General features: G+C 44.0%; 1 protein-coding gene and 1 long non-coding RNA gene across 8 annotated transcripts in view; one reads left to right on the top strand and one right to left on the bottom strand.

Annotated features, from left to right (window-relative positions):
• The window catches only part of LOC125966829 (uncharacterized), a 151,519-nt gene that overhangs the window by 25,608 nt on the left and 104,930 nt on the right, over positions 1 to 20,981 (top strand). The gene's annotated exons all lie outside the window — the stretch shown is intronic.
• On the bottom strand, positions 637 to 20,349 carry sema6d (semaphorin 6D). Of its 6 annotated transcripts, none has more exons than XM_049717296.2 (20): positions 20,148 to 20,349; positions 14,255 to 14,426; positions 13,449 to 13,560; positions 12,381 to 12,441; positions 12,071 to 12,133; positions 11,866 to 11,967; positions 11,149 to 11,239; positions 10,775 to 10,894; positions 10,413 to 10,501; positions 8,875 to 9,092; positions 8,636 to 8,767; positions 7,936 to 8,091; positions 7,487 to 7,660; positions 7,024 to 7,164; positions 6,716 to 6,793; positions 6,576 to 6,634; positions 6,030 to 6,086; positions 5,398 to 5,580; positions 4,456 to 4,697; positions 637 to 4,127 (listed from the first exon to the last, which is right to left on the bottom strand). In XM_049717296.2, the coding sequence occupies exons 2-20, from the start codon at positions 14,379 to 14,381 to the stop codon at positions 3,003 to 3,005; spliced, it is 3,330 nt and encodes a 1,109-aa protein (XP_049573253.1). In that variant the 5' UTR covers positions 14,382 to 14,426; positions 20,148 to 20,349; the 3' UTR covers positions 637 to 3,002. The 6 variants fall into 6 exon arrangements, with proteins under 6 accessions (XP_049573253.1, XP_049573254.1, XP_049573255.1 ...); XM_049717297.2 differs by lacking the exon at positions 20,148 to 20,349 and adding an exon at positions 19,451 to 19,683; XM_049717298.2 differs by lacking the exon at positions 20,148 to 20,349 and adding an exon at positions 19,204 to 19,221.

The raw sequence follows: 20,981 nt of genomic DNA, 5'->3' as shown, positions 1-20,981 counted from the left end.
ATTTATCTTGCACGGGACTTGTTAGACCTTTGTTGTATTTATTATGTGCTTTAGAAGTAAGGTTGAGTACTGTATATCGTCAGTCTCATGGGAGTAGGGTATGTGATGGTTATCACTTCCAACACAATTTCCCACAGTGAACCACTTGAGATTTTCATCCCATTATCTTCCATTTCTCCTTTGTTGTCGCCAGCTTATCTGTTCACAGCTGTACTTTGACGTCGTATCATTTTCTGGATGCTTATGCTGCATGCATTTAAATGTATGCATGTGCTGGTGTGTATGCATTCCTCCGCAGCTCATTAGCGGCTTAGATCTTTTTCTCCGAGCGGTAGTTAGTCCAGATGTTTAGTGTCTGCAGGAACATTCTATTTTGGAAACTTTCCCACATGCTTTCGTTCTGGTGTGGTTGAGCCTGCGCTTGCCCCGAACTTCAAAACAACCCCACTCTAAAAATAGTCTGAAGTGAGTCGTAATCATTCGAAGGACTCTTGATGGCTCTGATGGGGCAATGTGCATTCAGGACTTGCATCAACCCTGCTGTTCGTCCTTGTACTACAAAGACCAGCAAAGTTTTTCATACTCCCTAACCTTGTGGTGCTAACCAGTCAAAGCAAAAATTAACAAACCACTCCATTATATTTCTGTGCAGTAATGTTTTATTTCAACTATACATGCCGTGTTAAAAAAAAAAATCAACAAAAAATATGAAACAAAGACCATTACTATTTACACTTTCACAGTACATCTTTAAAACATTATCTACACGCTCAAATACTCTGGAGAACCAATATATACACCTTTGCATGGCCATGTTGCACAGCATTTAAATCTAAATGACATGACCAAAACAGTTCTGCACATATAAAGCGCTTCGACTGAATTTTAAAGGCTTCAATTTGGATTGCAACTGAAGAAGGAATTCATATTGCAATGTACAAGGCAGTTAAGCAGTGGATGTTGAATGTATGTTTCATGTATGTCGCAAGTGTCACACACACACACGCGCACACGCACGCACACAAAAAAGAAGAGCCCAAATACTGCTTAGATGACAGGCAGGAAGTAAATCTTTACATACAATCTTTCCTTGTAAACAAAATGTGGCTTTGGGCTAAACAGGCAGCTGATAACTTAAGTTAAGTGTCACCCATGTCGATTGTGAAGTGAAATCATTCCTCAAGTTATCCCTGCTGGCCGATAAAATCGGAATTAAATTTGATCATCTGCATAACCACAACTAATTCTAAAGGTGACGGCGTGAATGGCCATGGGCAGGGAGAGCTGAATTGAACCGACTGGTCCACAGTGCAAGGTCTGAACAGCCTACATCCCGCTGTCAAAAATACATTTGCTGTGTGGCAGATTAATACGTAGTCAACGCCAGCAATGCCCATCCTTTTTAAATCCTTTGCGTATGTATGACCCAGTCACAAGTGGAATGTCTGTCACTTATGATTAGGTTGTTAATTTGAAACACTTTTTGGCCTATAAAACAATTCATATGGTAAATGACAATAACGTATTAAGAACCATTGACATTGCCAATAATGTACTGTACTGTAATGGATAATTTTGAGAATAAGGCACACAATGCACAGATTCATGTTCACTTGCCTAAAAATATGCTTACTCCTTATTTATACTATTTAAGTATATACACAAACTTGTCATTCCCAGCATGACTTATCTGGACATGTTGTGTTGATTGTACACTGGCCACTCGCAGGGAAGTTGTACTAATAACACGGGCATTAGAACCAACACTGAAGGTAAAATGAGCAAACCATACCTGTATTATTCCAAGTAACCAATGTCATGGTTGTCGGAAAAGAAAATGTTTAGTTTTAGTATCGGAGAAATTGTCCAATTCATACACGACGGGGCTCACTGGTGTTATTAATTCAGTTGAATGATAAATATGTGTTCCTGCTACATAAAGAAAAAGATTACGAGTACAGGTTAGAAATCAAGAAAATTATCAGTCTTTACAGTGTGTTTGGTTTTTGAAATGGTACCTATTGGCTACTCTTTGCATGAAAACAAAAGATGTGCATACCCATATGAGGGTCATCCCACACTACTATATGTATGCATCAAACTCACACAGCTATGCCTAAAACCAGTAGCAGCAAATGTATTGAGGAGGATAAGAGTCTTAGTCCCAGAATATATAACCCAGTGTGACCATTTTAAAAATAGCTCAACCCTATCACCTCTGTAAAAATGACACAATGGTTCAGGCTTAGTTTAAAATCAGGTCATACGAGACCATAGCGATTTCCAACACATTTCAGCGAGACAGTGACTTAGGTCTGAGAATTGAGATGGATTTTAAGGTGCATCGTCTGCATGGCACCTGCTCTTGCCGTGTGAAGGCTTAGCACATGGTCAGCCACTGCCCATCAACCAAAACAGATGCTAACACACACGGCCAAAACATACGTCATCATTTACACTGTTTTGTTTGCCTGCTGTCTCTGTCATTATATTTGAACCCAACAATTACAGTATTGGGTTTACTCCGTCTCCGCTGCCTTGCGCAACCTTCCACACAAAAGCATGGCCTACCTCTCAGATCAGTTCACATTAGTGGGAAGACAGTGCTCAAAGGCAGTGAAAAATGAGATCCATTCTTCAAGTATTCCACTCTTTCCAACCTGGTACCTCACACACTGACAGACACTGTGGTCACATCAATGTCCCAGTCCGTGTACCTACATTAGAAAACGGGTGACACCAAAGCACGGATGTCCACCGTATGACATGCAGGATGGAAATCAAGATCATGAAAAACATCGGAGGAGTATCTTTGGCCGTACGTGTGATTTTTTTCCCTTTTAACTGAAGCGTGAGTAAAAGTGCATATCACTTAAAGGGGAACACACCTCAGGTTGATACACAGACGCACACTGGGGTCAACCCAATCTATAGCCGAGCCGTCGGGGCTCAAAGCTATAACTGTCAAGGCAAAGAGCTCACGCCCAAGCATTGGTGGTCTTCTAATAGCTGTACTTATTGACCATTCGCATCTGTGGAGTCTGTGGCGCAAAGCCATTAGGTTTCGGGGGCACATCTGGCTTTAGCGATGGGGTCCTTTTAAGTCCTGTACGAGGAAGTGAGCCATGCCCACTGTAGCTGCTTTGCCGGGATAAAGAGGGAGGGTTGGGCGAGTGCATTCCAGCCCCCATCATTCCAACATGGGAATCTAGTCTGGAGGGGGGCGTTGGAGGCATGTATGCCCCTCTGTTCATACTGTGCTGGCGAGACACAGATACCCCCATAGTCACCCCATTGGTTGAGGTGGACAGGGAGTGCCTGTGAGAAGCACTCCTTTGGAGCTGATAGCCCCCTCTTGGCCTCTCCAAGGTTCCACCCATGCTTAGGCTGCCCGTTGGTGTGGTGGGACTGGTGCACAAAGGGACGTCCACCCTCTTGGTGGGGCTGTGCCTGGGCAGGGAGGAGGAAGGAGAGTACAAAGAGGCCTCGCGACTTGGCACCCTAGGAGGTAGTTCCGTTAGTTCCTCCATGGGTTCCAGTGTGAGGTGTTGTCGAGAGCGTGGCCCCGATCCCTCATGAAGAATGGCCTTAGGGTTGGCCACGGAGTCATTGAGATGTTTTAGAAGGTCGTTTAGTGTATTTCTCGCGTCCACTGACCGCTTCTGGTCTTTCCTACTTCCTTTCGTTTCCGGATTCTTCAGCTTCTTATCAGAAGGATGTGGCAGAGTGTCATCTCCATTGTCAAGGTACGGATGGTCATGTGTGGCATTGGGCAGGACGACTGCACTCGGGATGTGAGAATGTCCCAGGGCCAGGTGGGGGTGGTGGGGGTTGGATTTGGGGGGACCGGGTGAAGGAAGGAGAAATTGGGGACTCTTTGCCGTCGAGTTGGATTCTTTGCGGTGGCCGCTGATCTTCCTGTGATCCCTCTCCCACTGGTTTTTAATGGGCTGCAAGCCTTTCTGCTGAAGAACAGGGGTAGACTCGGGTGTTGGCAGAGCGGCCAATTCAGGAGGCGGACAACCGTCCCGCAGGATCATGGTCTTGGTGTCGCCGTTGGGCGTTTTCAGGTCTTTACTCAGCAAGTTGGTGTACAGCTTAGGAGAATCCACATTGGTCTGGTACTCCTGTGTACATCAACAATAAAACAGTTAGCGTATTTCACTAAGTGTTTTGACTCCTCCTTGGGGGCTTGAGATGTGAATTCAATTCATTTCATGGCGATGCTCGTAACTCAAAACACTATACTCATCTTTCCGAATTTTCAGAAAGACAGACAGACAGACAGACAGACGGCTATACGGTTCATTAAGACGTCTCGACTCCTGTCAGTACATCAATACATCACTAATCTTTGTTGTTATCAGCAAAAGATAAAGAATATATGACTGGGTGAGATGCCTCATATTGTCACTAATCTCAAAGCACCATTGTATACACAGTAAAGGATTGTACCTTTACAGGACTGTCGAAGAGGCCATTGAGCTTGACGAAACTTCCAGGGGAGTCCGAGCAGGATGGAGCCGATTCCGCATCCTTGTGGACACGCCGTTGTTTTCGCATGAATGATTCCCGATTGCAAAAGACAATCAGGCCAGCTAGTAGAGCGCCCATGAGAAAAGCACCAAACACGCAGGTGATCAGGATGTTCATGTGGACCATCTGGCTGGTTTCACTTGCTTGGATATCCCACACACCTACAAACAAACAATAAAGGCGGGTTAACCTCCTGCTAAGATAAGTCAAGTGGTCAGTGAAGCGTCCCCCACCCCAAGCCTCAATTCACCAGCAGACATGTGCATGTTTGTGCTCAAACACAACCGTGCAGGAGTTGCTTCTTTCAGATCTCTCCTCAAACAATGTACCCAGTCATTTGCAAGTAGAACAGATGAAGAAAATATGATTATTGGTAGAGGTAGTTGGAAATTTGTTAATTCAAGAAAACAGGAGTGGTTTCCCGGCTCCATGCACACCAAAGGGTTCGCTGATCTGGAAGCCGAATGAACCTTTTCGACCAAGAAATCATCCAGTAGGAAATAGATCAGAGAAGCAATAGGAGCGATGTTTCTGTTCCACTGGCTGAAATAGTCAATGCTCTACGGGAGGTTTGTTAGTAACCACAGACATTGAAAGAGTTAGTCCACCCACTGTGCGGCCACCATTGGGTTGCAGCAGTTCAGGCCCAGCCAATCATCTCCCAGCTAGAGTAAACTGTTACGAGGGCTAAAGCTAGCTAGTCTATTTTCAGCTCAAATCAATGAAAGACTGAAAGGAAATGGAGAAGGTTCATTTTAAGAAAAGAGGAAAAGCAGTAGTGAAATGTGAGTAAGAGAAAACGAATGCACTTGAATCTACTCGAGATAGCTGCCATGCTAGCTGGCTCCCTGCGGGCCTTACCCTCTTGCCCCCCTGGGAGAGAGTCTAAAGAATGAGAGGTGGCCGGGTCATCCTGCAGCACAAAACCCGAGCCGTAGAGCTCTGGAACGGGCCCAGAACTGGGGCTCTGAGTGGGAATGAGTACTGGGGGAGGTATGGGCCCACTGGGCGGGACAGTGACTGGTGCTGATGAAAACGCCATGTCTGTGGTGACAAACAAACTGTTAACAAATGGTTTGTAAAGCATATTGTCATCATCCCAATTAGTAGACATGGGCAATGGGAATTTGAAAAGTTAGTTGGAGGAAATCACGGCGTTGACATTTTTATTCTAAACATTTAGTTGGGTCAAAAGAGAGGATACAGAGTTTCAAAGAGGAGCTGGGACAGAACAGTACGGATGCTTTGGTGGGCGAGCATGCCTGGGGGAGTGATCAGGACAAAAAGTGATGAGTGCGAAGTGAGACATTCAGTCATGTGACCTGACAAATGGGTTTTGTTTGTGACGGTTAAAATGGAGCAGGTGACTTTTGCATTCACGGAAGGTGTTTTGTAGGCAAAACATGACAATGAATGAGCGGTGCCAAGACAGGGCTAGTAGAGATGCTGAACTCAAGGGAAAATAAACCATTTGAGTAAAAGATCAAACTAACCAGAGGTGGGGTCGCCAAATGATTTGTAATCTGGCGCTGATGTAGTGCCCAAAAATGCTAAAAGAATTAAAAAGCACAATACATTATTCAGGGAACTCAGAAGTTAAAAATAAAATCTCTTTTGAGTGCGACTGAAAGAAATGTATGAAGCACTCATTATCTTTCTAAAGAAGGTCCTCTGGTTCTGATCAATACCGAGGTTCAGCTTGGGTCATGGTCAGTTGGTACATTTGGCAAGGCAGCTATTTCAAAAGCAAATCAGCAATGGCCATCACTTATTATTGAAACCAAAACCTCTACCACTTGCACCGGCTGAGCATGACCCTTGAATGTGCATGTTTGAGGCATTAGTTACAAGTAGCCATGTACTCGCTGTATGTAGATGTGTGTTAATACCAAACATAGACTTACAAGTATGTCGGGACAAGTTAGTGGAGTGAATGCTGGTGTGAGTGTGCAGATGAGTTTCTATTGTTTGCTCAGGTGTGTGTGCGTCAGTGTGTGTCAGAGGATATACGCATGAAGTGGTATGAAGATGACTCTTACCCTGACAGTCTCCCAAGTGGCCAGTGTTTCCTAATTCAATATCCTGCTCATAGCCCGTCCTGACAATGAGACAAATGAGAATTTCTATCATCTCGACTTTAATTAAGACATCTTGCGATAAATCTGGAGCTTGAACTCACAAAAGACCGGGCTGTATCCTTTCGCAGGCTCCTTGAGGCCTCCATCCACAATAGGGATCACGTAATGCAATGCAAGACCTAGTCCAAAACACACACACACGCACACGCACGCGCACGCACACATAACACGGAAACGTTTCATCATTCTGGGAACGGCACAGAAATCATTTGTGGTTTGCTGAACATTAACCCCCGTATCGAGGGCAAAGTTGTTATCCTTCCATTTACGACGTACTGAACAAAAGGAAAAAGCAAAGGTGCAAAACTGCAAAAAGCACATTTAAGTGTGCATTAGGGGCATCACTTACTTGTGGCAGGAAGAATGCCTTTCGCAGCGACTCAGCGGAATTCGAATGACGCAACTTGAAAAGGCGACGTACAGGCTATGTGCGTCTTTGTCCACGTGCAGTGATAGGACACGCTTATCATCGTCGTGATTAGACAAGCACCTGGAAAATGGGGAAAAAAAAGGGTTCATCAGATTAATGTCTACTCTTTCAGTAAAAATGTAATCACTAGGTGGATAAATCTTTCTCTCACAGCTTATCAGGCCTTTAACTTTTGACATTTGCAAATGATGCGCAAATCCACAAATTAACGATTGGGGGAAAAACAAGCGTTGCATACGCAGAGCTCTGACAGACGCTGCCATCAGCATGAGGAAGCGCCAGTTAATATTTGCTGACTCGTCAGCCGTGAGGCAGATGGAGAAGGGAAAGAGAGAAGAAAACAAAAGCAGACAGAGCGGGTGAAAAGTGCATGATGGCTTACTTGGCCTTGTTAAAGACGTCTATCTCCTCCAGAAGCAGACTGTCATTCAGGGACATGGACGAGGTCTTTGCCAAAACCTTGAGCACGACTCCTGACTCTGAACCGATGAAAACCACTGTGTAGTTCTTGTGCGGGCCCGCTTCGTTGTCCACTGCCAGCGCAGTCAGCCTGTACCTACAACACATTTCATCCATGTATTTTGGGGATGCATGCATATCGGTTTAAAAAATCTTGATAATGATGCCACTATCACCAGCCTGACAATTGCTTACGGGTAGGAGCCATGTATTTTTGCAGAATCATCAATATAGCATGTACAGTAACTTTTAAATGGAATCAAAATAGACATCCTATTTGGCCTGTGTAGAGTTCTTAGTTACTGTTACCAACCGGACCTAAATAAGACCATCGTGTTTATAATGCAAAGTTACGACATTTCGGTTATTTACCTGACACGCGTCTTTGTGTACCAGGGCTCGTCCTCCATCGAAGGCACAGCCGTGTCCATTAGAGGGTGTGACTTGATGAACTGTAGGGTTTCATCCGGGAACTCGATGGAGCTCTTAAAGGATGCAGCTGGACCGTAACCTGCGCAGCACCCGGGTCTAAAATGGAGGGTTCACATGCACAGAGGGCAAAAGGTCAAAAAGCAGCCCATGTGATCATTGCACTCCATGGGGGCTGATCATCATGTGCAGTCAAGTGAATAGAAAGTGAAATGAAAGGGTTGGGGAGCAGGTGCTTATTAGATCACAAAAAAGGCCTCAGCAGGAAACATTAAATATGCATAATATGCATGGTTATCCTCCATCAATGATTCACCAGGGAAATGAGGTGCTTTGTGGATTTTTTTTTGTCTTGGACACAGGGCATGCTTAGAAATAGCAGACTGTACGTGTGACAAACAGGTTCAAACTGCATCGTCAGATAATTATGTCACCTTAAATATTTAATCATCGGCAGATGGTGAATGTGTGTGCTGGGTCGCGGCTAATAACCTCTTTTACCACTATAACGTATTTGGTTACGCTGGTTGAAAAAAGTGGCCGCTTTTCAGCTGCCGAGTTAGGAGCCACAGAAAGGCCACACTTATTAAATCCCATTTTGAATGTCACATCGATATTTTCAGCGAGTTCGAAAGATTCTTACCGAGGTTTAGGAAGTTTCTCCTCTGGGAACGGCGTCCATATGGAGTCGGCGGTCTTTTGCTCTTTAAATCGACCACGGAAGACTTTCTCGATGTCGGCCATAGAAAAAGCACACACGGCTGACCCTGGAATACTGCGGAGAAGAAGCACGATGATTAAATGGCTGTACTTCACCTCGGTAGAGCCTTCTGCCATCCTTGAAATTAGTCCATCCATCAGCCATAAAGAGTCATAGCCCACCTGTTCATCTGAGTGGTGAACACGCCCACCACAGACGGGACGCCGTTGATGTTGATGATGTCAGTAATGGACTGAAGCACGTCAAAGTAGAAGAAGGAATCCCCCGGCACGGAGCAGTTCAGTCTCGCCTTAACAAAAGATGTCCAATGTTTCTCGAGAACGCGTTGCGACCCGCCAATGTCGTTTTTGCAGATCCGGGCGACGCGAGAGTAGACCACCTAAAAGGGAGCGAGAGTTTAAGCCAGGATAGAGGCTGGAGGAAGTGGAATTCCTCGCTAAAAACATTTTCACTGCACTAAATAATGCATCTCTGCATTCTGTTGCAGCTCAGCACGGACGGCCAGAATACACACTTGTATTTAGGTCTCACGATTTTGTGTGGAAACTGCTCGCCCTGACTGAGGGCACACATTAAAAAGCACATCAAATGGCTGGCCTAATGGAAACAAGTGATGTGTGATCGATTGCGTGAATGCAGAGAGGAAGCCATTTCGTGCCATTCCTTCACCTTTTTCCATCAAGCTAGATTGCTGTACTGTTTTTGTTACTGCAGCAAAGCTTAATCATAAACACAAGTGAAAGAAAAAACACACGACATGGAGTCTAAAGGCCAACCTTCAAGATTAACAGACAACAGTTTGCAGTCTAAAGTCCAAAATTCAAAATTAACGGACATCAGTTTGATAACACTCAATCCACTTTCTTCCGCCCTATGTTAGGTTATTTAGCAAACACACTCCATAGACAAGTACATAATAGTTTGCGTGTGACTGCTGAATAACCCACCACAGAGCCAATGAAAGTGTGGTTCATACTGGTGTGATTTTATTTGAAGGCCTGGATTTGACATGTGTTACACCAATGTTGTTGTTGGTTATAATTGCCTTGCCTTCTGTTTTTCACGCAATATGACAGAAAGTTGTGAGTTACAGCTGTTTGATTTTAAAAAGGCTGGAGACACGTTAGAATTCAATAAAGAATTCGTAGCAAAGTCCAGAAATAGCTCCTCTCCTTCACAGCTTCGCCATTATTCGTAGTGACATACACGTATTAGCATATTATCTGGGACTTGTGATAATTGGAGAACCCCGATCAAAGTTGAAATGTCACTCCAGGACTAATAGGGTTGAAAAGTGGAAACTGATGGAGGATGTTGGCCTTCAGGCTCGCTCGCTCGCTCAGCCAGAGCAGCTCAGGATGGGCCGTGGTCAAACCTGATGCTGGCATTGAACAGAGAACATCCTAATGCCCTTCCATTAGCTTGGACAGAGAGCCAGACACCGATTGTGCATTCTCTGGAAGACAAATCCTCTCGCTGTGTAATGGTTTTACATCAGGCAAACATTCCCAGAAAAGCCAGACCGTTGAAAATTCAGCTGTATTGTAATGAGGTGTACTGTCATCGCATGAACGGGGACTGCCACAAATGAATGAATGCGATTGAGGAGCTTTCAGACTTTTTTTTTTTTTTTTTTCGGGATACAGCATCTGTTCGCAAAATGCAGTGCACTCAAATGCCACCTTTAGACTGTTCTTACCTTGCCCAGATTGCTGTGCTCCACTGCAATCTCTCGGTAGAAAAAGTACACATAATTCCCATACTCGGCTGCGTGCAGGAAATGAGGTTCTGAGGGAGAAACAGAAGCAGGGAGTTGAGAGAGTATTTTTGCATCGTCACCACCAGTGTGCGTGTTGAATATTTCAGGGATTTGTACAAGGCTGTATGTGACTGGGTGTGACCTAGATTGCCTGAGAAGGAGCAGGCCATATCCCCCCGAGGAGTTTGGCAAGACAGGAGAGCTCTCTATCCCAAACTCGCCAGCTCCGACGCACACCATGTCGTGCCATGGTATCGCCAGAGAGGAGTCAACTGAAGATGTGGCGAAAGGGCGTTTCTTACCTTTAAGCCACTTGGAGTCGTATTTGATGGTCCTCAAGGCGGATCCATCTCCCATACTTCGGTAAATGACAGAATCGCTAGCCTGAAAGTCAGCCACCGTGGCGGAATACAGTTTCCCCTCTACGAAAAAGACAAACAAGAAACGCACTCGATTGAAGCTGGCCTGCAACACTCTTCGTATGCTACTTCGCCCCCCCCCCCTCCCCCCCCATCTAAAAGCTTTAATTAGCCCGACTTGCTTTAGCTGCAGGCGTATTTGTACCGCAGCAAAAACACAGAGGTAATCATGAGAGCATAACTAGGAACACATTAGCTCTTGTGTAGAACGTCTCTGGTGTGCCAGCTTGTAAGGCGGCTGTGCTTTTGACCCTCACCTGCAAAAAGGGCAACGTTGGTTTGCTTGGAGTCAAATGGGCACCGTGCCAGCCCATTGATCTCTTCACCATCCAACTCCAGGTTATCCAGCTGAGGGAAGGAACAAGCGCACACATTCAACAAAGACAGCAGAGCAAATATGGGGAAGAAAATGGTCAAACAGTCCTGTAGAATGCATTGAAAATCTCACGTTACAGTGGTACCTTGACTTTTTGAGTTACCTTCCACCCCCTGGTCACTTTATATATTGTGTAGGATATAATTTTTTCAAGGAAAATAACACTATTATATCGTATTTTATAAAAAATGTACAGTGATGATAAAGTCATTAAATTACTTAGCGGTAATATCAGTCAGCCATTGCAGAGGATAAAGAAAAAAGACAGGAAGGGGTATAGCTATATTGTCTGTCTACATGTGTTGTGTCACCATTTGTTTAAATGGTTTGTCTTAAATGGGATTTCTTTAATGTTTAGTTATGTAATTATATTTATTTAATGTTTACTTTGACATTAACCTTTGAATGTCAATAAAGGACTCAAAGCTTCTTTGTAGAACCTCTCACTAATTCAGTCTGCCAAACTGCTGCTCATTATGAAGAGAGTTCAGTTAACTGCTACCGTCCAGTGTTTGCATCCAAACTTTGCACTCAAAAGTCAAAACAGGAAAAAAAAACATCACAAGGCACGGCTGAATATATTAACATGTGTACTGACCCTGTAGTATCTGCACATGGGGTTAAAGCCATTGGTGCCACAGATGAAGACCAGATCGTCATTTCTGGGAACCAGCACTTTGATGAAGTTATGGCACTCATCCTATGAACGCACAAAGAGTGTGTTGAGGGTTTTATTATTATTATTTTAGTAATTAAGTAGCACTAAAGGTACAGTTGTGAGGCTGAATTATAGTTGTACTTACTCTGTGTTTTCCCTTGACGGCACACATCTCTTTGTCTGCCTGGCCCGACCGCCATGTCAGCTTCTGTGGAGCCAAAATGTGAAGCATTAACACGCACACATATTATCTCTGCATGCCAAATGCATGTGCACAAACAGGAATGTACGCACGCACGCACGCACGCACGCACACACACACACAGACACACACACACACACGTCTCTACTTTCAACTCTCTCAATTTACAACCAGCCTAGTTTGTGATGAATGGCTGTGTTTGTGCGTGTGCGCGTTTGTGGTTTAAATGAGTAGCTTGTGGCAAGAATCTTACCCGGTAAGGGATGATCTCATTCCTGTAGGATTCTCTCAAACTTACAAGGTATACCTGATCTCTGTGAACAGCAGCAGTGCACAAAATGTCAGTGATGCAGCAGTATAAAGCAAAAAAATAAAATAAAATAGAAATCTTGGGACTTTTATTAAAGACTCAAATATTAATGGAGTGACAATTTGCACAAAATGTCCTCTACTATGAGCAGGGCCACAGCTAAACCTTGTTTTTCATTTGTGTCCAATTGCAGGGAGAGGGATCCATGGTAATAGGCTCATCTACATTGTTTTTATGGTTGTTTTTTGTTTAGAGTTGAGCTCATTCTAAGAAAATCTCATCTGTTGTTGATTCGGATGTAACTCGCTCGCGTCCCAAACACAACCTTTGGTTTTATGGTAACATGAGATCTTCAGTTTTGAGCAGCTCTCCTCAGTTGGCGACAATGAGCAAAATAATCAAGTTGTTTGCTTGAAAGACAATTCATCCTCAGTGAAGACGGTTTTTGGTTCAACAGGCTTTAAAACCTGAATGTCTTCTGTACTTGGCATGACGTCACTTTTTGTTTTGATGATCTGCCAGTTATGACAAATGCTGAACACCCAACTGGGAACAATAATAGCCCTCCCTTTGAGCAAACATATGCAAGCACCCACAAGTAGCAGTGTGATTTACCTGATCCCAGTAATACATATGGTTGTGATTACAGTTGTGGGGGAAAGCGCGGAGTTTGGGGGCTGTTATATTATAGATGTCAAGGTGATTTCTTGCTACAATACTAGTGGCTGGTGGTAAGATTAATCCCAATGGTCATAAATACTAAAACGACATGTAGAGATGCCAAGAAGTCTCTGACAGAGCATCAGGCGAGGTTGATAGATGCTTTTGCTGGATCGATAGCGACCGTATACCTCAGATGGCGGCATACCAGCCACGGATCCAATAACACTAAGAGCCACCCCCCTTCTCCCTCCTCCCTCTAGCGCCACTGTTTACTTGCCAAGATGCGAGTGAGTGAATGTGTGTGTGGAGGGAGATGTGTGAAGGAGAATCTGCCCGTGTTCAGTATACCTGCCAGCGATGAAGAGCGTGTCTTGTATCTTGGTCATCAGCTGAAAGTCAAGGCGATGCTGCGACTCGTTACCAGAGGGCCTGCCTCTGAACACGGGGTACCTCCGTGAAACTGCAAACGCAACCGCGCACACAGATCGCTTGGTAAATTTGATGCAAATGCTAATTTTGGCATGTGCCTGCATAAATCCATATTCAATGCGACTCATGGATTTGAATGTTGGGCTGGTGTATTGGCAGGCCTACTGATATGTTTTTTTTTTACCATGCAATGAAATAGGCCTCCAGACCAACACTTTCAAACATGCTCATGAAATAAGAACAATGTTATTATGGCAGTCAGTGACGTTCTGCTTTCAAAATCTTTCACAATATACAAAGCGTTGGGTTAGGGGCCAAGGAAGATTATCTTTTTGTCCAATTATATAGTGTATAAATGCATAGACTGTAATGACAATGAGATGGCTCAACTTTGATAGCGTCCTGCACTCCATTGAGTGCCACTCGACGTACAAACGACACTTACTGAATTCAATTTGAGCAAGTTTATTATTCAGAGTGATAAAATGTTTAGTCGTTAGTAGTGTTTGAGCAGTATGTCGCTAATTAGAGCTGGCTAATTGAAACAAAAAACACTTAATGCGACGTATCTATAGGCGGTATACTCTTACCGTGAATAAAATAAAGACGGCAACATTGCATTGGAGTTTTTCTCCTGTCTTGCGTTCTTAGCGATTTTGCAGTCATTGTAATCGCGACCCATCTCTGCTGAGATTGATTGTGTGTTTGTGTGCGTGTGAACTCACAGTGTGCGTCAACGACATCCAGGGGTGCAATGTCCTCGGGGAAGCTGACTGCGAGGAGAGTGCGTGAAGCTGTTAGCAGCAGCAGCAGCCGCAGCAGCTCACCGAGAAGTGCAGCTCTGTGGCCCATGGCTGCTCACATCCACTTGCTGTTTCTCACTAGTGTAGATGTTACCTGGAGACATGCACACACAAAAAAAATAATCCTGTTATTCAGTTGGAGACGTACAGCACACCATCTCCCCTAGATAAAAAATGAAGACATCCTGAAATACATTTTGCTCTAAACGTAATATATTGTCAAATAAATACTTCTCAGGCGATCAAAACGGATCATTATTTATTATTCTGCTGGCTATATCTGTACAGTGAACCCCCAAACAAAATGATTTGCTGTTAGCATAAAAAAAAAAAAAAAAAAAGATTACGGTCTTGTACTAGACAGATTATCGCTTTTCACAGCAAGGCTCTGTCCTTAACTTCACGTTTGCATCTTGTTACTCTATTTTGTTGGTTTTGTTTGGACCTTGAGTCTGCAATTATATCAAATTGATCGAGTATATTTGATAAAGCTCATGTATTGTGACTGGTGGGTGTTCAAGCATAATACACACATTGGCCTCTCTTGAGCATTGGTGGGTGGTAGAGCAAGAAATTTCCCATTCTCGCTCCGCCTGCATCTGCTAACTAACAGAAGGTCAGCCAAAAGTCCGGCGCGGTGTCTCAGTGTGTGTTCGCTGGAACGGAAGTCCGCTCTGCTCTAAGCACGGTGGGCCCTGCTGCTTCTGTACATCTGTGCTCTGATTGGTTTGTCCGGGGCCAAGCTCATCGCTGATCAGCTCATTGCAACTTCATCACCATCACCAGTGCGCCATCACACGCGACCTTAGCTGACTTCTATTAGCGCTCTGTTAGCTCTTACTGCTGCAGTCTCTCCTTGGGGCCAAAGCGCTTTATTGCACTGCAGTGATTCACTCCATCTTTGTGTTATGAGGACAAAGCCACGCTCACTTGTTTTGACATTGGTGTAATTACAATGGGTGCACTACCCCCCCCCCCCCCCCACACACACACACACAACCAATATGTCCTAATGTAGATATAATACACCGGATAGATGTAATGTATTGCAGGTCGTATTCATGTGTACGAAATGTGTGTAGGAGGACTTTAGAGGCAGGCTGTGGCTCTAAATGATTGGTGTACATTTCAAATATTTATAAGGCAAACAAATTATTCATGTGGGCAAAGCCTGAACGGATATAAACAATTTACTGGGAGACGTCACACAGGCCAAAGCATAGATTAGTTGGAAGCATGCTGGGATCCGCACACTGGGAGCACATACATCATCATGCTCTCACATAATGTATCTCAAAGACCAACGATGCATGTGCACACATGCGCACAAACAGTAATGATTCATTTTTCTATTAGCTCCAAAGCACACCTGCTCCAGTCTGTCAGAGCTAGGCCATTAGTGCTTTGATTGATCCACACAGGAAGCGGGGCAGACCAGATCTCTGTTTCACCACAGTCACGTATGGAAACCTCTCTAAATTTGCCCACTTTATACTTGCATTCAGTGCCCGAGGAGCAAATCGGTGTAAAAGTAGACAGAGGCCAACAAAACATCTGCATGCCAGCTTTTTCCACCATGTTTGAGTCATCAACTGCCATGTTGATATTAAGCGACTGCATTTTTCCAAGCACTGATAATCCAATTGCAGTATGGTAACTTATACCGTGTCACCTGGGAGAGATTCAAGTGAAGCTGAAATGGACCGCTCTATAAGTGTGTTTTAGTCATTCACGGTGCGTAATGGTGGCAATTCAGCGCTCAGTGGGACGCTGCGACCTTCCAAACAGCAAAGTCATTATGAGTAATGCTAGACCTGAATCGGGCTGTGCTCCATCATCATCAGTCTACTTAACAGTGAAATGAGTAGTTTGATGTTTTTGACAAAATGGAGAAATTGTCTCGGGTCAAATGGGCTGGTGTACATCTAACTAACACACAATGCTGGAACATTTCTTTTCACTGTGAATCTCCATGCTGGCCGACAGATCAATAGCGACGAAGCAATGTTGTCTGAAAGAGAAGTGACGATAGACCTCTATTAGAGTGGAGGCACTGGTGTTTGTTAAAAGCATCTAGTGTTCTTTTACTACCTCGGAGATGTGCTCACCAACAAATGCTCTCACGCCAAAACCCGAGACAGGAATAGATGCCAAATGCACAACAACAAGAGCAAGCGGAGGTAGTGTGCAAAAGGTAACTAAAGTGAGATATACAAAGAGTATATCAATTCTATGGCCCTATTAGACGGGCAGTTGGCTTTGCATCAAAGCCAAGCTTGGGGAAACACAGAAGCCATACTTTCTCTGAGCTTATTGCTAAAAATACAATTAAACAGGAAATTAACTATAACTCAGCACCATTACAGCCTTACCGTAGCGGCAATGGCTTTCTTTTTATGTAAAACAGAAACAGAAGACACCCAGAGGTCAGCCATCTAAAATTACTTTGAAATCTCCGGCGAGCCCAGAATGTTTTCTATTGACTATTCCTTTGCACTCTTTGGTTCCTGCCCTCCAGTTAGTGTGTGTGGTGTGCATGTACATATAGGCCTCAAACAAGCCCAGAGACGCTGAGCTTGTCACGCAACTCGCTGCCAGTCAGCCTTGCCTCGCTCTACCTCTGTTATTACAGGCTTTTCAAATGTCCCACAACCACGCATTTTGCCGCTGATATTGTTGGCACAAAGTCATGGTGTTTAACATGGGGGATGGGAGAGGGGGGGTCTAGGGGTCTACAGCCCAATTCTGGTAGTTAAATCTGAGGATTTAGTGTTACGAGCCTAAAATGACAGATTAACACATATGCGCTCTGTGAGCTGCGCTTTCGCTGGCATATGTCAGCCGCCACCTCTCTTAGACCGCGCCGCTGGGTTCCATTTTGCAGGGAAGTCCGATTTGGTGCTCATTAAAAAAAAAAAAGAAAAAACTGCAGTGGCAAACAACAACGGTGCATGACGTTTCGTGCTTCAATTCAAAATTCATATAAACACAGCAAGAAAATTTCAGCCACCACTTTGGCAAATAGTCTGCTTACGGGTCCAATTGGAGCAATTTAAATCCTTCCAAGTGAAATCATCCTCGGCCTTCAAAATACACACTGGCACAAAAATACAAGCACAAACAGGATATGCCTGTTGTCTGCCTGAGCTATACCAAACTTCACAACAAAGGCATTAGCATCCGATATTTCTCAAACAATTTCCAAAACTTTTCTCAAAGTTACCCACGTGAAGCAGTGGCAGTACCCAAGCCAATAATTCAAATATAAATCTGTAGCGCTGTGCATCTGTAGCTGCATCGGAAGGTGGTTTCCCATTGGCCGACTGCTTTGCCACAAGCACTTTCAATCCTAAATTGGCTTTACTTGTGGCAGCAAAGGAATGCACCGCTTTGTTGAGGTTTATTGTCTACTTCAAACATCAACAACTACTGACGGAGAGACGCATCTTTGGCCGAGAGTTCGGAAATACTGCAAGACATTCGGTAGCAACACCTCGCTGGATTTATTGGGAGGCATAGCTTCATGCAGCATAAATAAGGAAGCGGTCCAGATGCAGCCTCACAACTGGCCAGATGATCACATTATTGCCCCGAGAGTGATTATTATGTATATATTCAAACCAGTCCCAGTGACCCTAAGCTGTTACTACCACCTGGATTCACTTTGGAGGGGTTTGAGAATGCAAGTCTGAGGTAGACTACCTCTAACCTCTTTCTTGTGAAACTTGGCATGAGGAAGAGTGAAACAGGAGAAAGGTTGCACACAGCAGTAGTGTGCACAAAAGGGCCTAGCTGCAGGTGTGACCAGGAAACAAAGGGGGGCTTTGGCCACACCAATACAATGGAGCCCCACCCCCGGTCACTAGCTCTATCTATGTTCAGGAGAGCACATTTGGGGGGCTACCAAAAGCGGCTTTGAAGGAACAAAGCAAACCATATAAACATGTTGATTCGTTGAACTTTTAACACTCGGTCCTCTAAACATTGAATGATTCTGATTTCAAGCTGCCATTTGGAGCATCTATGAGGTCGTTAACACAGAACGCAAGGGTTTAATGGTGGCTGTTCCGGGTTGCAGCTGGCTGTATTGGAGGTTAACTGCAGTTGTTCTGGTCGCTGAATTCTGACCCGGAGGCCAACAACGAGCCGAGCTGTCGGCCAACCCACAGCTGGTCCGGATGTTCAACCCTGGTAAGGCTTTGGCCAACATCAAGTTTGTAGTCAAAACCATGGTAACACTTTCTTTTTCCTGACATGGAATTACCGCAGCAGGAAAAAAAAATACGACTTTTTCAGTAATTTCAGCATCTCAGGTGCTCACATCAATTTAGAATAAGCTATTTGGCTCATATCCTAGCCTTAATTCCCGCAAATGGCAGATTGTCACAGATAATTTAGCATTCACACCAATCCTCAATCCATTCAAAATCACCAACATGCATGTATGTAAATATGGCCAACACTATATATATATATATACGTTTCTAGGAACATTACCACTCTGTGCATAAAATGAATTCATTTTATGCACAGAGTGGTAATGTTCCTAGTTTGGGAGGGGTTATTTTCTATTATTTTTAAGCACACAATCCATTCATGCATCAGTGCAGCCAAAAACGCTTGTATTGTCCAGACTAGGGTGTAAAGGCATTCAAAGTTCCATCCGTGGTAAATCTTTTCACAAGCCTTTAGTGTCCACATGTGGGACTGGGTACAAAAGACAACAAAGAGGAGGGGACACAAGAGGAGAAACAACAGTGAGGGAGCTTTTCTATTATCCGACAGCCATAGAGAAGTGCGATGCGTTCAATTAATACAAGGCACCGTAAAGAGAAATAAACGACCGGAGGGATAAAAGTATCACTGCCTACCAGAGGGTGCTCGTGTTCAATTGGGACACCTCAATTATTCAATATGAAAATAATAAACAAGTAAAAACGACTGAATGGGGTACTGTGACAACACTCCCAGTCCCTTTGACAACATAATGACGTATGTGTACCATCAAAGAGATGTAACGGATAAAAGAAACACAATTTGACTTTAATCTTAAATACAGACAGAAGAAAAATGACACATAGTAGTCTTTTTTTTATTTTAATTTGCAACGTAACCTACCTTAAGATCATGAACGGAGCAATCTGCCCAAATGTCCGATTATTCCTCTGGTAATCCATTTAAGAAAAATGATTTTTTTTCTCCTTACATTAAATCCCATCCGGACACACTTTATTGTTTTAAATCCAGTTTCTCCGCTCGCATCATCTAAACCTCTTTTTGGGACTCTTTCGTCCTGGTTCCGAGGCCCCTTTGGTTGTGACGACTGAGCAGATCGTCGTCCCCTTCCTTACACACCCCACGCAGCAGCGCCTCCGGTAACTTTGGACGCATTTATACATTAATAATAATGCAATAATTACATCAAGAGGTTAAACGCCCCAACTCACTGTGTTCAAGAATAGCAAGACGCGCGACGCAGACTTCTCAACTCGGGAGTGATTCAGTTAAATACTCGTAATTGATTCAGCCCTTTAAAAAGAAGGGAAAAATCAGTGGCATCCAAAAAAGAGTCATAGAAGTTAATGTTCCCAATAAAGAAAGCGCGTGCAAACGGAACCGAACGGTCACAGTACAATGTCAGCCAAATAAAAAAAAAAAAAATCTGTCCTAATGTATATAACCTTTACAGTAAAACAATTGTTTGCACACACGGGCATTATTTATTTTTCCACAGCCTCTCCCGTTTACTGATTTGACTTTCACTCTGCAATAAAGTGAAGAAATAGGTGCATGCATTTCTGCAAAAACAACTCACCTCATCTGAATGCTTTATTATTGCGTATCCATATGCAGTAATTCCAGGGGAAAAAAAGGAGGTGAATATATTGCGCGTCGCTCCAACTTCCCCTGGCTGAGAGAAAAACAAACTAAGAAGACACGGCAAATGGTGTAATTTGACCCGCCAATAAGGAGCGCTCTTGCTCCAGTCCCTCCCCCACCATCCAGCTCTCTCCTCGCTCGCTTTTGGACCTCTCTGCCTCGCTCCTGGCTTCCTTCCTCTCTTTCCAAGAGCCACAGAGGCGGAGAGAGAGGGAAAGCGGGTGGGGGTGGGAGGTACATCCCTCCTCCCTCTTGTGTGACCCCATATTGCACCCCCTGTGTTAAAGCACCCCCCTCCTCCCATACTTTAAGTCAGCAACCAGTCCTAGTTAAAACTTATTTCAGCCTATTTGAGGCTCAAGCAAGCTGCTGCTGCTGCTTAGTTAAAACATCTTTTAGCAATGTTTGGATTTGGAGAGATAGGGCTAAGCCCTTACTGTATTTAGCAAAGCACCATGAAAGTGACGAAATTATATTTTCAAAATGCAGTGGGAAAGGTTTGGGCCAAAATAAGGATGACAACCATTTAACGGCAACAGATTCTGAGAAAAATATCTTCCCCCCTCCATTAAGAGCCTTTTTAATGTTATAATGTTTTAATGCAACGCAAATGATTCGTGGCAAACATGTTGTGCCTTGTGCCAGCCTAAACAAAGCCTAAGCAAAAACAAAAATCTTTATCCAATCTGAAAAAACAGCGGTAAGATGTGGGGGGGGTTTTTCAGTTCTTATCAGAAGCTGATTTATGTTTTTTGATTAGACACATAGC

Source organism: Syngnathus scovelli, chromosome 4, assembly GCF_024217435.2.
Source record: "Syngnathus scovelli strain Florida chromosome 4, RoL_Ssco_1.2, whole genome shotgun sequence".
NCBI lineage: Eukaryota > Metazoa > Chordata > Actinopteri > Syngnathiformes > Syngnathidae > Syngnathus > Syngnathus scovelli.
This window is presented reverse-complemented; position numbering and strand designations above follow the sequence as displayed.